Source organism: Schistocerca americana, chromosome 2 (genome assembly GCF_021461395.2).
Source record: "Schistocerca americana isolate TAMUIC-IGC-003095 chromosome 2, iqSchAmer2.1, whole genome shotgun sequence".
In the NCBI taxonomy this organism is placed as follows: domain Eukaryota; kingdom Metazoa; phylum Arthropoda; class Insecta; order Orthoptera; family Acrididae; genus Schistocerca; species Schistocerca americana.
Genome location: NC_060120.1, coordinates 422019038 through 422032643, shown reverse-complemented (window position 1 = coordinate 422032643; position 13606 = coordinate 422019038). Strand labels below are relative to the sequence as shown.

Genomic DNA, 13606 nt, shown 5'->3' with positions numbered 1-13606 from the left:
CGTAGGTTGCAACTTCTGCTTTGAGATGACGAGGTTGGTACAGGAGTAAAATTCGTGGCCGGCAGGATCAAACTATTCAGAACACTGATGACAAAAAAAAAAAAAAAAAGGAAGAGTTGGTCTGCTGTCAAAATCTTTTTAAATAATCACTATGTTCTTATGAAATGCATTTCTTCTAGTTGCGTGTTCAGTTATTTCCACAGCTGCATTAAACAATTTAAGCAGTCAACAAATGTTATAGCTGGTCGTGGTTTCTGAAAGCCTTGTCATATTTTGAAACACCAATTGACGAATAACAGGGAAAGCAGCTTTAAATTGTGGGGAAAATGACCGCGTATACGCCTCTGTACGTCCCTTAACCTCCTTTATATTACTCTCGTGATGCCTACGCGAGACTTTCGGTGGTGACAGTCTTCTGCGAATATAAGTTCTCTGAATTTACTCATCATTATGCCGTCCTTATGTCAAGAATTCCTATTTGAATTCCCCGAGAATTCCTGTCATGCTTTCGTGTGGGAACCGCCGACATTTTGGTGCCATCCTAACAGTTCGTCTCTTCTTTCGTTCCCTGTCGATTATTTTATCACAGTTCCAAACGCTGGAAATAGAAATGGATGCACTAGCGTTTTCGATGCCATTTCCTTTATATATGCACTAGCTTAGCGCCCGTTGCTTCGCTTGCGTAGACTGTATGGTCTGCAAAGCTTTTTTTTCCTTTAATCGAATTTGTAGTTGTTACGCCCATTGTTCATGTATAAATCTACACAATATAAAAGAGTTACTGACTCTTAATGTGGCTTCCAGTCTTTGCATATTAAAAGTTTTCCACCCGGTTTAGTTGAATTCCATACAGCGAGTTAAGAAAGGAAAGAAACAAATCGAATAGGTCGTTGTATGGTTATTAGCGCCAGTTTTACACCGGTACTGAATTCTCTTCATCTCAGACTGATAATCATGTGCAAGAAATCGCACCTAAACGCGGCACGTATTTTGAGTTGGCGTACTAATTACAACAAAAATAATTTCATTGACATACATTAGGGTTACTGAAATATTAGTGTATTTAAGATCCGTTGCTTTTTCTATCAAATTCAGACAAAGCCGATTTGTCACGTAGATTGTTAAATAGTTTGCTTCGATTTACTTCACAAATTGCAACACTTTCAAAACTATTCACGCTAATTAAGGCCATAGAAGCAAGATTTTTTGCGTATTACGTCTGGCCACCAAGAGATTCTTCTTTCATAATGAAATTTTTTCATAAAACTTTTCATCCTCTATTTCACGTCCTCGTGTTGAATCTCCAAAAGTACTGAAACACGTACTTTTTTATTTATAACCGAGAAATGAAATTCCAGTTTTCAGAGATGTAGGTTTAAGAAAGCTTTAATTTTGCTTCAGTATTTCATTAATAATGATTTACTTTCAAAAGAAACTTTCGTCCACTATTTCAAGCCCTTAGAGGTTGCATTTCTAAAGGTGCTGTAACATGTCTTTTTTTAATTTTTGACCGAGAAACCAAATATCAGTTTTCGTAGTTGTAGCTTCAAAAATGTCGTAATAGCAACATTTTCCAAAAACACATTTCATCCATTCTTTCACCTCCTTAGGAAAGGCATTTCGAAAAATCCCTTGTTAAACTATGCCTACAGTATGAGATCAATATTCACTCCAAATGCCAAGTTTCTATCCTTAGCGGTTTGGGATGGGCGACGATGAATCAGTGAGGACATTTCGTTTTATGTATATAATCGCAATATTCCTTCGTTCCATCCTTCCTTCCTTTTCCTTTTATACATAGAGACTAGCGGAGAACCCGGCGTTGCCCAGATATTTATTTATTGCTGTGCGTCCACGCCCGTACCAAGCAGCATCTGGCTTTGGTCTTAATGTTTATGAAGTGATACTTGCCGAGCTGTGTGTTGTACAGTGTTATAATTTTGTAGATACATTCAGAGGCGTATGTGGATACTGTCCGAAAAATGTGTTGTGAATGAAGTTACAGTAATAAATTTAAACGCCATGCACGACGACACAGCTTTTCACGCATCTCGCTGCTTATGGCGTGATATCTCCTGAGCTATGAGTCATACTCTGCTGTAATATTGTAGGTACATTCGCAGGCATATGTGCGTACTGTCAGGGACATTTATGTTGAATAGAGCTAATAGCAAAGAATTAATGAATTCAAACGTCATGTATGATGCAGCAGTTCTTACTGCGTCTCTTTGTTTGTGACGTCATATCTCCCGACTCAAGTGTCGTACAAAGATAAAAGTTTGCTTTTACATTCAGTTGCATATGTACAAACTATGTGCAAAATTTTTTGCGAATATAGTTGGTAATGAATAGGTAATAAATTATAACGTCATGCTTCTTGCGGTACGTTTACTGCATTGACAGTGGAAAACTAGTAGGCGATAAATATTTTCCTTTCATCGTTTCGTAGAGAATGCAAGAGAGAAAAAAATTCCTATAGGTTTGAAATTATGTCTAAAGGTCATTACAAGTCACTAAGTACTCTCATTCTCAAATACTGAATGAATAAAGACTGAGAGTTCAGGCGCCACAGGCTATGCTTGTTTTTCACCCCAACCCGTACCTCTTTCTTAGGCAGGTGGTTCTTAATGCAACAGCGATTGTTGCCTTTGCCTGAAATAAGGAATTTTTATGCCACGTTTGGTTGAAATAGGTCCAGTGATTAAGGAGACGTTAAACACACACACACACACACACACACACACACACACACACACACACCGATTTTTGTAATATGCATGAATTGCATTTTCCCAGAAAAAGTCTCTCCATCGCCCCTTCATAATACTGATTTAACGTGGTCAATTTCACTGTCAACGATACATTAAAATATTCCCTTTTGCTTTCAATTCTAGTGGAAATAAACTTACAAAATACGATGTTCCACTTCTCCATTCCCTACTCTCTGCTGTCTCCTTTCTCTCTCTTTCTCTCTCTCTCTCTCTCTCTCTCTCTCTCTCTGTCTGCCTGTAATTCAGAGTCATGACGTACTCTGGACTAAGGCACAACGTGAATATCGCCGTTTCGCGCCCTTACATCCGATAACGACGCCGTTCTCTGTGGCTGCTAGGTCACAGGTCAACTATTCTCGCTCGCGTAGTTCCTAGTTTGTAACCGCGATCGAGTGAAAATGACAGACAGGGGGCAGGTAATCTGGCCCCTGACACGGGTTTGCTTATCGCCGCGCGCAGACTGGCGCAACTTCGATAGCGGGCCCCAACTCTGCCCAAGCGCCTCGGGACCGACAGCGACGGCGTAGCTGCCGCCAGCGCTTCATTTCCTCCAGGCGTCCGCGTTTCAAGGGAAGGTGCGTATCTCGCCAGCAGCACAGCATGTGGCGTGAGATGGGTTTGCAGGTGTACGTTCTGACGCATCCGAAGCGCAAATATTCACAGACTCTTTCTTACATTTTGACTTCAATATTTTCAACCCATTGTAACTGTACCTGTCAGACAGTAATTATTCCAAAATTGTTAAGGCTTTCATGGTCACTCCTTGACAAATTGCCTGTTCGCTTCTGTCTCGGGTTCTTCGGCCGACGTTCGTCTCAAGATTTTTCTGACGGAACCTGCTGAGCAAACCTCGCGGTTTGAGGCGTCATGTAACGGACTGCGCGACCCCTCCCGCCGGAAGTTCGACTCCTCCCTCGGGCATGAGTGTGTGTGTTGTTCTTAGCATAAGTTAGTTGAAGTAGTGTGTAAGTCTAGGGACCGATGAACTAAGCAGTTTGGTCCCTTAGGAATTCACACACATTCGAACATCTGACGGAACCCTTGGACGTTGGCGCGCCACGTACATACAACCTGTGGCCGCGAGCTCACCTCTAGTCCACCACCAGCAATGGAGGGTAAAACTTTGACAATGCCAGCCACTCGTGCTGGCGAAAAGTAAGAAAAATCATCAGATGGACGTCGGCTGCAGAACCAGAGACAGAAGTCAACAGGCAGTTTGTCAGTAATTATTCCGTTTAACAGAAACAGAGTGGAGACCGTGTGTCCGGGGGGAATTAATCGTGATTTTGACCGCTGAAGGCAAACGAACTCGTCCCTATTGTTAGGGGGTTCTAAACTAATTAATTAAGAATTTGAGCAGATAGACAGGGCTTATATCATACAATGAGAAAGGTTATGCCTAAAATATGCAGATATTAAAACAAAGAACTTTCACGTAGCTGAGAATAGCCTTCACAGAAGCACGATTGCAACCAAGAATTCACTGCCGATATCCATAAGACAAAACCTGAAACTTAAGGGGAAACAGGTATTGTTATTAATTAATAAACAAGTAGTAGTTACATGGCGGCGGAATACCTTCTGTTATTGTACAAGGTAAATTTAACCTCTACAACGTAGATACTGTAGGAGAAAAGATTTATTTATAAACCAAAGAAACCAAAGGGATCCTAGCACTCACTAAAACTCGCTCAGCACAACAAAGGAGGTTGTTTGCGATGTCTTTTTACCACATGGCGAGGTGCTCGAAACAGCTGATGAAGCCACCTTGAAACGATGGCGCTTTATCGCGGGCGTCATCACGCGTCTGTGTCCAAGGTCGTAAACGGTAAAACTATAACGAAACTCAAAGCAGCAAATGCCAGGAGCGGAAAGCGTAAACCGTTGGCGTCTTCTCAAAGCACAACCGCTGATGCCCGAGCTAGGTAATAGGCCTGAGACGGACGCCTCGTGGAGTTTTATGACCTCGGGATGACTCAGTAAGCTTCTGAACTCAAAAATAGGACTCCTGCCAACTGTTGAGAAAGGCAGCGGGCATGTTCTGCCAGCTGCAATACAGGATAATTCCTTCGTTCCTAAGAGATTCTCTGTCTTCCCTGGGTGCCAACCGACACGAAGGACGGTGTTTCCTGTAGCAAGGCGGCTTTTTAAGAAGGAGACGTCCAAATTACCAGGGGATTCCATCAGTTTTCACCATTATGGGGAAATTCTCCTACGATAATTGTATCACAGATTGGATTCAGGGATATTATTCTGCAATGTGTAAGGAATCTGCTTGTAAAGTTATACAGCATTGACACAAAATGAATACAAAATAAAACGTAATTACCAGAGCGTCAATTGTAACGAGGTGATCAATATTCCTTAGAAATATAAGTATCAGATTAATTAACTGGGGCCTCTTTCTTTTTTATTTTATCTCCTGCAAGCGCTCATCTACCCTTCTCGGCACATGGAAAGTCGTGTTCTGTGTTGTAGCGCCACACCATGCAGTACGATCGATTCCGTGCATTACTAATCGTTCTGTGCTGTTAGCATATGGTACGTAGAGCATTCCCAAAATTAGTTCGGAAATAACAGAAAAATCTTACATTTCGTAGCTGAGGTATTCGTCGAAAAATTTCGTCAGCACAAATTCCTCCTGTTTAATTACAATGTTCAACAAATTGAAATATTTGCATCTGGTTTTTAAGTGGGTGGATTTACGTAATTTTGAGGTGCAGAATTCAGATTTTCTCTTCCACGTCAAATTTCTATAGAAAAAAATAATCACAATATTGTATCGATTTTATTTCCACTATGTGAGAATTATTAATGAAACCAAAGTATGATATAATTAACTCAAAAACTACAATTCTTCCGCTTCTCTCCGCATGCTTGACAACGTAATGATTTATGGGTGAAAGGCCGGACCGCTATGTAGCCGCGCGGTCTAGGTAGCCTTGCCACGGTTCGCGCCCCCTTCCCCCCGGTGGAGGTTCGAGAGTCCTCCCTCAGGCACAGCTGTGTGTGTGTGTGTTGTCTTTAGCGTAAGTTAGTTTAAGTTGGTTTAAGTAGCGTGTAAGTCTAGGGACCGACGACCTCAGCAGTTTGGTCCCATAGGAACATACCACTTACCTACCCAACGGTCGGACGTCAGTGACCAACGCGCACAATATTGCGGCAGTCTTCACGCTGCCGCGCCAGGATCCCAGGACACCTGATGATAGCGACTTGGTCGCTTGCCGAAACATTATGCCCGTTGGAAGCTAACATCTGGCCATTCACCAGGGAGCTTTTTTGTCAAATCAACAACTTAATCAAGAAGTTAGATAATATATCAAAATAGTCGTCATATATTATTGAGTTTATGTGATCGCTCTAAGCTTGTGATACCTGCGCCTATCAATTGTAATTGTATATTACAACACTGAGGATGGTTACTAAGTGACCGAAAATCGATTTTGCGGATAATAAAACAAAAAAATACGGCCAATGCTGAGTCTCCTTCCAATTCTATCCACTATTTGGTCGTGGTGCACAGAACACTCCATGGAGTCGCCAATCAATTCTACAAAAAACCACATATACTACCGAACGGTAATTATAATTAAAATGTTAATGTACTAGCACCTAATGCATCAACAATTTATTTGCAAAATGTATGGTTATCTTTTGGAAGCCGTCTCAACCATCTCTATATATAAAAAAAAACGAGCAGATATCACTGATCATTCAAGGGTACCACCGCCTTTGATAGACATATTTCATCCTAATAATGTCTTGTTGGCAGCGTGCACTTTGTTCATGTGTAACAGAATCATAGTTTTTCGCGAAAAATAAACTTTCGAATTTAAGAAGTCTGCTTCTACTACCGCATATCCCTTGTTTGTAGTTCCCCAGCAGTTCAGTCAGAATAGGAACATAATTCTCTTGTTTCCTACAATTCAAAAAGCCATGAACAGTGACTGAAAGAATTTCAAGCACGTACACTGACAAAGCCCTAATCGAGCAACAATTTTACTATTTTGTTCCGATAAACAAAGCCTCCTGGTGCATGGAAAAGCTTCTTTAAACTCACTGAAAGGCCTAGGCCTGTTCATAAGGAGCCTTTGCAAAATTCTTCATCAGACGCTACTTAATGTGAAACGTAGGTGGCACTAGTTGGCACATATGACGCTCCTTTTTTAACATTTCCGTCCCTCCAGGAACGACCTGACTGAGCCACAAACACAAAAAACAACAGTATTTTATGAAAACTGTATGTGAACTTTTAAGCAGTGCAACAACTTTTAAGCGACAGCAAACCTCCACTGCTGGCCAGAGTGGCCGTGCGGTTCTAGGCGCTACAGTCTGGAGCCGAGCGACCGCTACGGTCGCAGGTTCGAATCCAGCCTCGGGCATGGATGTGTGTGATATCCTTAGGTTAGTTAGGTTTAAGTAGTTCTAAGTTCTAGGGGACTGATGACCTCAGAAGTTAAGTCGCATAGTGCTCAGAGCCAGTTGAACCATTTTGAAATCGTTCACTCCTGACCTTTATATTTCATAGCCTCCAGTAGGAGGACCATGCCTTCATTCGTTTCCTTCTTACACTGGGTTAAGATCGATAATACATGTTTAATTTGCAATTCAAATTGATATAACCACCTCAAAACATTGTGGTAAAGTTTCTGGCAGACTTATACGTAATGAAACTCACTTCTACCTAGGACTGTCACAATATATAACGCAAAAAAATAAGATGGTAACACAATAGTGATACTTTTTATATTTTGAATATATTAAGACATAAATTGACAAAGTCGGCAGAAAATGTAAAAAAATATAATATTAAATATCTCAGAAACCTTAAGTAATACCACATTTCAGAGGACACATTTCGATCGTATTACCAAAACTACATGGGAACTGATATATCACACACCGGATGCTAAATGCTTCTAAACCAATTTCATCAGTCACAAGAAAATATAATGTGCAGAAGTTTCGCTTCGTCATTGTACGGTACGATATCTGTGGGAAACCACATAGCGCACTATACCGTTCTAACCCATACTAATTCCATTCGCGAACGGTGCTGAAAAAGCCAGAATCAATGTACATATACCGTCTTAGTCATCACATGATTAATACAGTGTATTTCCATGAAGTAACATACTTTCTGAAATAATGGACAGTGGGGAACGTACGTTTGAGACGCAGAACCTTGAATCGGAACAGTTCAATATGAGAACTGAGGACCGTGTTTGTACATTTTAACAAAGGGAAGAAATATTACGGGTAAACTTTAAGGTCAGTCAACACATCACTGGAACACAAGCTCGGATTGTGGAAGGGTGCAGAGGGAATTTGCTAAAGTCGTTTTCAAGGAAGGCATCCCGGTATTTGTCACATGGAGTTTTAGGGAATCCTGTGTCTTTATCATTCTGCATCCCGCTTGGTGTAACCCGATAAACTAACTTATTGTGTAAAGCGTTCCTAACAATGTAGGATACGCAAATCTCACAATTTGTAAGCTTACACCTTGAGGAATCCTGTCTTGACGCCAGCTTATTCATATGATGCACTTTTAATTGGGTTCATCCCGGGGTCATATCCGAAGTATTTTGTACAAAGACACCTGTCGAGACTGGAGAGAATATCCTGCGGAGAACTCACGCAACCTGTGGCGTTGCCTGGAAGGTAACAATAGAACTTTATGAGACGGTGTCATGCCTACATAAAAACTGCGTTACGCCACTCTGGATAAGTATTGTTGATGTACCAATTTGTGCAAGTTGTTTACATGAATGACAACTTAGAACCACTGTCTATATGGTAGGTTATAAAACGTTTCTTAAATCTTCTCGGAATGTATACTGCAGTCATTATAACGATGTTTTACCTAATACAAAACTGTATCCTATGGCAACCCAGTTGAGATTATTAAACAGCGTTATTACACTATCGTGTTCAGAAACGTTTTCACGAATCACGCATATCGATTTTGAACTTTTTATGTCTTCCACCAACGTAGCTCATTAAGAGTCCTACTTTGATGGACTATATTCACGTATCGATAGAACGAGTGTTTCGTAAGCAAGATACTTCGTGGCTGAACGACATTTCCCTTCATTTTCTTAACTAAATTCGGTATTTACTTTCCCCGATACTAGTTTTCTGCGGACTAATTCTGTGCTCTAAATAATTCAAATCAATAATCATAGCCGGCCGGTGTTGCCGTGCGGTTCTAGGCGCTTCAGTCTGGAACCGCGTGACCGCTACGGTCGCAGGTTCGAATCCTGCCTCGGGCATGGATGTGTGTGATGTCCTTACGTTAGTTAGGTTTAAGTAGTTCTAAGTTCTAGGGGACTGATGACCTGAGATGTTGAGTCCCATAGTGCTCAGAGCCGTTAGAACCGTTTTTGAAAAATTATAACTATTTGCAGATGCTTGATTACTCAGTAATACGGTAATCAAATAAATTCAAGGCTTTTCGTTTACACAAATACATTAAATTTGTTTATACTGAAGACCAAAAACTGAAAGTCTGTAGGTCTTTTTACAGCTTCCAAACACACTTTCCATTGGCACTTCTGACGCCACTTCAGCTTCTACCGACATCTCTGCGTGAGAATAACGTAAATAATCCGGTTTGACAGTAACGGTGGTTAAACAACTGGCCTCGAATTTTCGAGGAGGTGAGTACAAATCTCTGTGCGCAAATCCTTCCTAAATTACTTAAGCTGATTATCAGAATAATTTGCCATTTTCTTTCTCCACCTGAGCCAGTACTTCGTTTGCAATTGCCTCTGCATCGTCGGGACTGTAAATTCCTTTCTTCACCCCTCTCACAATACGCTTACTCCCAGTCATTACTGGCATCATGTTGTTTTCCATAAACAGGCTCACCATGATGTGTTGCAGAGAGATAAGTCATGTCCTACTTAGGCACAGTCCGCAGGGGGCTCCCGTCTTGGGAGTATGTGGGTGGCAACCACACGGGCCCTTAGCTAAGCCTGGCATTACTTCCACTTACTTGTGTCAGGCTTCTCCTGTTTCCTTTCCTATCCGGCCCCCCTCGGCCAACTCTTGGTTTCTTCGACCCCAACGGTATTAGGTTTCCGAGGCCCAAGGGTGTCTTTCACTTTCCTCTCTAGTATCTATTATCTACCCTCCGACCCAACGGCGAAGCGAGCGGAAGAAGAATCTTATATCCCAGGTTCTCAAAGATCGTGGAGGCGGAAGAGGTCATGCCAGACGAACTGGCTGTAAAGGCGCCGCTCAGCCATCATTGAGCTCGCGGCAGTTCGTTGCAGTTCTGGTACCTGAAGTCACATGTCACATACATATGTGCCGTGATGAATTGTTCCAGAATTATAGTGTGTGGGTCACTTCCTCGCAAGCTGTAATCCACCTTAAAGAAATTCACGCAAATGGCAATTTCTCCTGTCATTTTCTCTAAAGACCAATGGCGATGGGATAAGGACGATGGTAGCAGGCTCCGAGTGAGGCTGGAAGCTACTAGTCTGGACCTGCACACTGGCGGCAGGTGTGTGATGGTCGCCTTCCTGAGAACCCGTGTGACTACTCGGGAATCCGGTCCTGCATCTGCGACTGGGCAGGCCTATTTAGGATGACCGCTGCCCACCCTGAATGGGGAAGGCCCTAGAAAATGTGGGCTAAACATCGGAAGTCACACTTGAACCGGGCTGGGAATCCGCACCCAGTAGGTCACTCCATATACTGCGGACGTAAACAAAAGAAGAATGAAATGATTATGACAATAGGGACATGGAATGTCAGGACCCTCCTGGACGTGAACAATTACAGACCAGAGAGAAGAACCGCTCTTATCACCCAAGAACTAGCCCGTCTAGATATAGACATAGCTGCCTTGAGTGAGACAAGACTCTCAGGTGAGGGACACATTAGTGAGGTACGTTCAGGGTACACCATCTTCTGGAAGGGAAAGGATGCAGGAGAACCACGCATCCATGGTGCAGGATTTGCCGTAAAAAAGAAAATAGTGAAAGATCTTCGACTTACACCTGTCTCAATTAATGAAAGACTGATGACTCTTAGAGTACCCATTGGTTCAGACAGATTCATCACCTTCGTCTCTGCATATGCTCCTACTTTAGACAGTGATGAAGACACAAAGAATCAGTTCTACCACCAACTGAACAGTACTCTCTCTAAAATACCCATTCAAGATAAATTAATTTTACCTGGTGATTTCAATGCCAGAGTGGGAAGGGACAACCGTTTTTGGAGAGATGTCATGGGTAAACAAGGGGTGGGAAACTGCAATGCAAATGGGTTGCTACTTCTTGGTATATGTGCTGAGCACGAGCTTTTCATCTCCAATACCCAATTCCGTTTGCGTAACCGCTATAAGACCACATGGATGCACCCACGCTCCAAACATTGGCATCTTATAGACTACGTTATTACGCGACAGCGTGACAAGAAAGACATTCTCATCACAAAAGCAGCACTAAACATCGATGAGTGCTCGACGGACCATAGACTTTTAGTCAGCCGTTTGAGAGTACCAAAGTATCGCAAGCTACGATCCCACTTTTCAAACCCACCACGCAGAAAATTCAACATAAGCAACCTGAACAACAAAAATGTTCGCTCACACTTCCACGACATACTGTCCGAACAACTTAACAAAGCTCCAGCAACCACTGATGACGTCGAACAAGAATGGACCACATTAAAGAACATCATCAAAGAAACTGCTGAGAATGTTGTTGGTTGTAGTGCACGGAAAAGAAGTGACTGGTTTGATGACAACCACGGAGAAATCCAAGCCATCATCAATAGAAAGCGGGATGCTTACCTATCCCTTGCTCAAGATCCATCCTGCGCAGAAAAGAAAGCACACTTTCTAGAACTCAAGCAGAAATGTCAAAGTGAAATACGAGTAATCAAGAACAAATGGTGGCAACAGAAAGCCACAGAACTCCAAAATCTTTCTGATGCAAGGAACCTGCGTGGCTTTTACGCTGGTATTAAAGAGCGGTATGGACCTATCCGCTCATCATCAGGAGCACTTAAAGCTGCTGACAACTCCACCATTCTTACTGAAAGTCAGGACATCTTAAATCGTTGGAAAGAGCACTTCAGCTCACTGTTAAACAGCCCTTCTACTGCCACTGGAGATTTTCTCAAAAATGTCCCACAGCACCCTCCAAAACCCTGGCTGGCTGATCCTCCAACTTTTCAAGAATTTTGCAAGGCACTCAAGAGTGTGAAACCTGGGAAGGCTCCTGGACCTGACAGCATCCCGATGGAGCTTATTGAGGGTGGCGGCTTGCCTCTAAAAACTAGACTCTTCTCACTTATTATATTAATGTGGGAAACCCGCAAGGTACCAGCTGACTTGAAGAACTCCACAATTGTCTCCATCTTCAAAAAGGGCGACAGAAGCGTCTGTGGTAACTACCGGGGAATATCTCTACTCTCTGTCACTGGAAAAATTTTTGCAAGAATCCTTTTAAATCGCCTCCAGACACTTTCAGAGACTATACTACCTGAGTCTCAATACGGGTTTCGACCTTCAAGAGGGACAATTGACATGATCTTCTGTGCACGACAACTACAGGAGAAGTGCAGAGAACAGCAAAAGCCTTTACTACTTGTTTTCTACGATCTAGAAAAGGCCTTTGACACAGTTCCCAGAGAAGCCATGTGGATGGTCTTAAAACGCTTCGGCTGCCCTGAACATTTTGTTGACCTGATTGAAGCTCTCCACGTTGATATGACTGGACAGGTCCTCTGCCAGAATGAAATGACTGGTGAATTCCCAATAACAAGTGGGCTTAAACAAGGATGCGTTCTTGCACCTACATTATTTGCATTGTATCTGGCAGCTATGCTTTACGAGACAACCGTAAACAATGCAGGAATAGAACTAAAGTACAGGTTTGATGGAGGATTATTCAACCAGTCCAGACTCCATTCAAAAAGGTTCACCAGTACCACTCGTGTGACAGAGCTGCAGTATGCTGATGACAATGCCTCTCCAGCTCATTCACCTGCAGAGTTGCAGCTGTCAGTTGATTCCTTCAGCAGGGCGTACGAACGATTTGGTCTCTCCATCAATATTTCAAAGACAAAGGTGATGGCGCAGCCAACTCCTGGCTCCTCCGTTCCTGACTTCAGCATATCCATCTATGATACACTCCTGGAACAAGTGGACCATTTCCTCTACCTGGGAAGCATACTGTCATCCAACTGCTCATCTGGAAAAGAAGTGGAGAATAGAGTACGTGCTGCACATGTAGCATTTGGTCGTCTTACAAAGCGTGTCTTCCTGAATAAAGACCTAACACTGTACACCAAACTGATGGTGTACAAAGCTGTAGTCATTTCCACCCTGCTATATGGTTGCGAAACCTGGACGTTGTATCGCTGCGATCTGAAGAAACTAGAACGCTTCAACCAACAGATGCTAAGATATGTCATGATCCTGAAATGGGATGACTTCATATCCAACACGGCTGTTCTAGAGAAAGCAAAAATGCATAGCATGGAAGCTCTTATCATTGGGCATCAACTCAGATGGGTCGGACATGTCCAGCGGATGAAAAATGACAGACTTCCACGCCAAATGCTGTACAGCGAAGTGAGCACAGGTAAAAGGCCACGAGGTGCCCCTCTCAAACGTTATAAGGATCAGTACAAGAAAAATCTGAAAAACTTGAACATCGATCCGAGTAACTGGTCCACAATAGCAGAAGACCGAAGTCGCTGGCGCTCAGTTACCTCAAATGCTCTTCAAAACTTTGAGCTGGAACGTCGAAGAATGGAGAATGACAAACGCCAGAGACGTAAACTCCTCCAGGCTCAGCCACGTCCTCCAC

At 42.7% G+C, this 13606-nt stretch overlaps 1 protein-coding gene across 1 annotated transcript in view; it reads left to right on the top strand.

The window, feature by feature from the left end:
* Positions 1-13606, top strand: part of LOC124594066 — a 160289-nt gene that overhangs the window by 24101 nt on the left and 122582 nt on the right. The window contains exon 3 of the mRNA XM_047132416.1: positions 10679-11830. Within this exon, the coding sequence (XP_046988372.1) occupies positions 10679-11830 (1152 nt within the window). The remainder of the gene's footprint in view (positions 1-10678; positions 11831-13606) is intronic.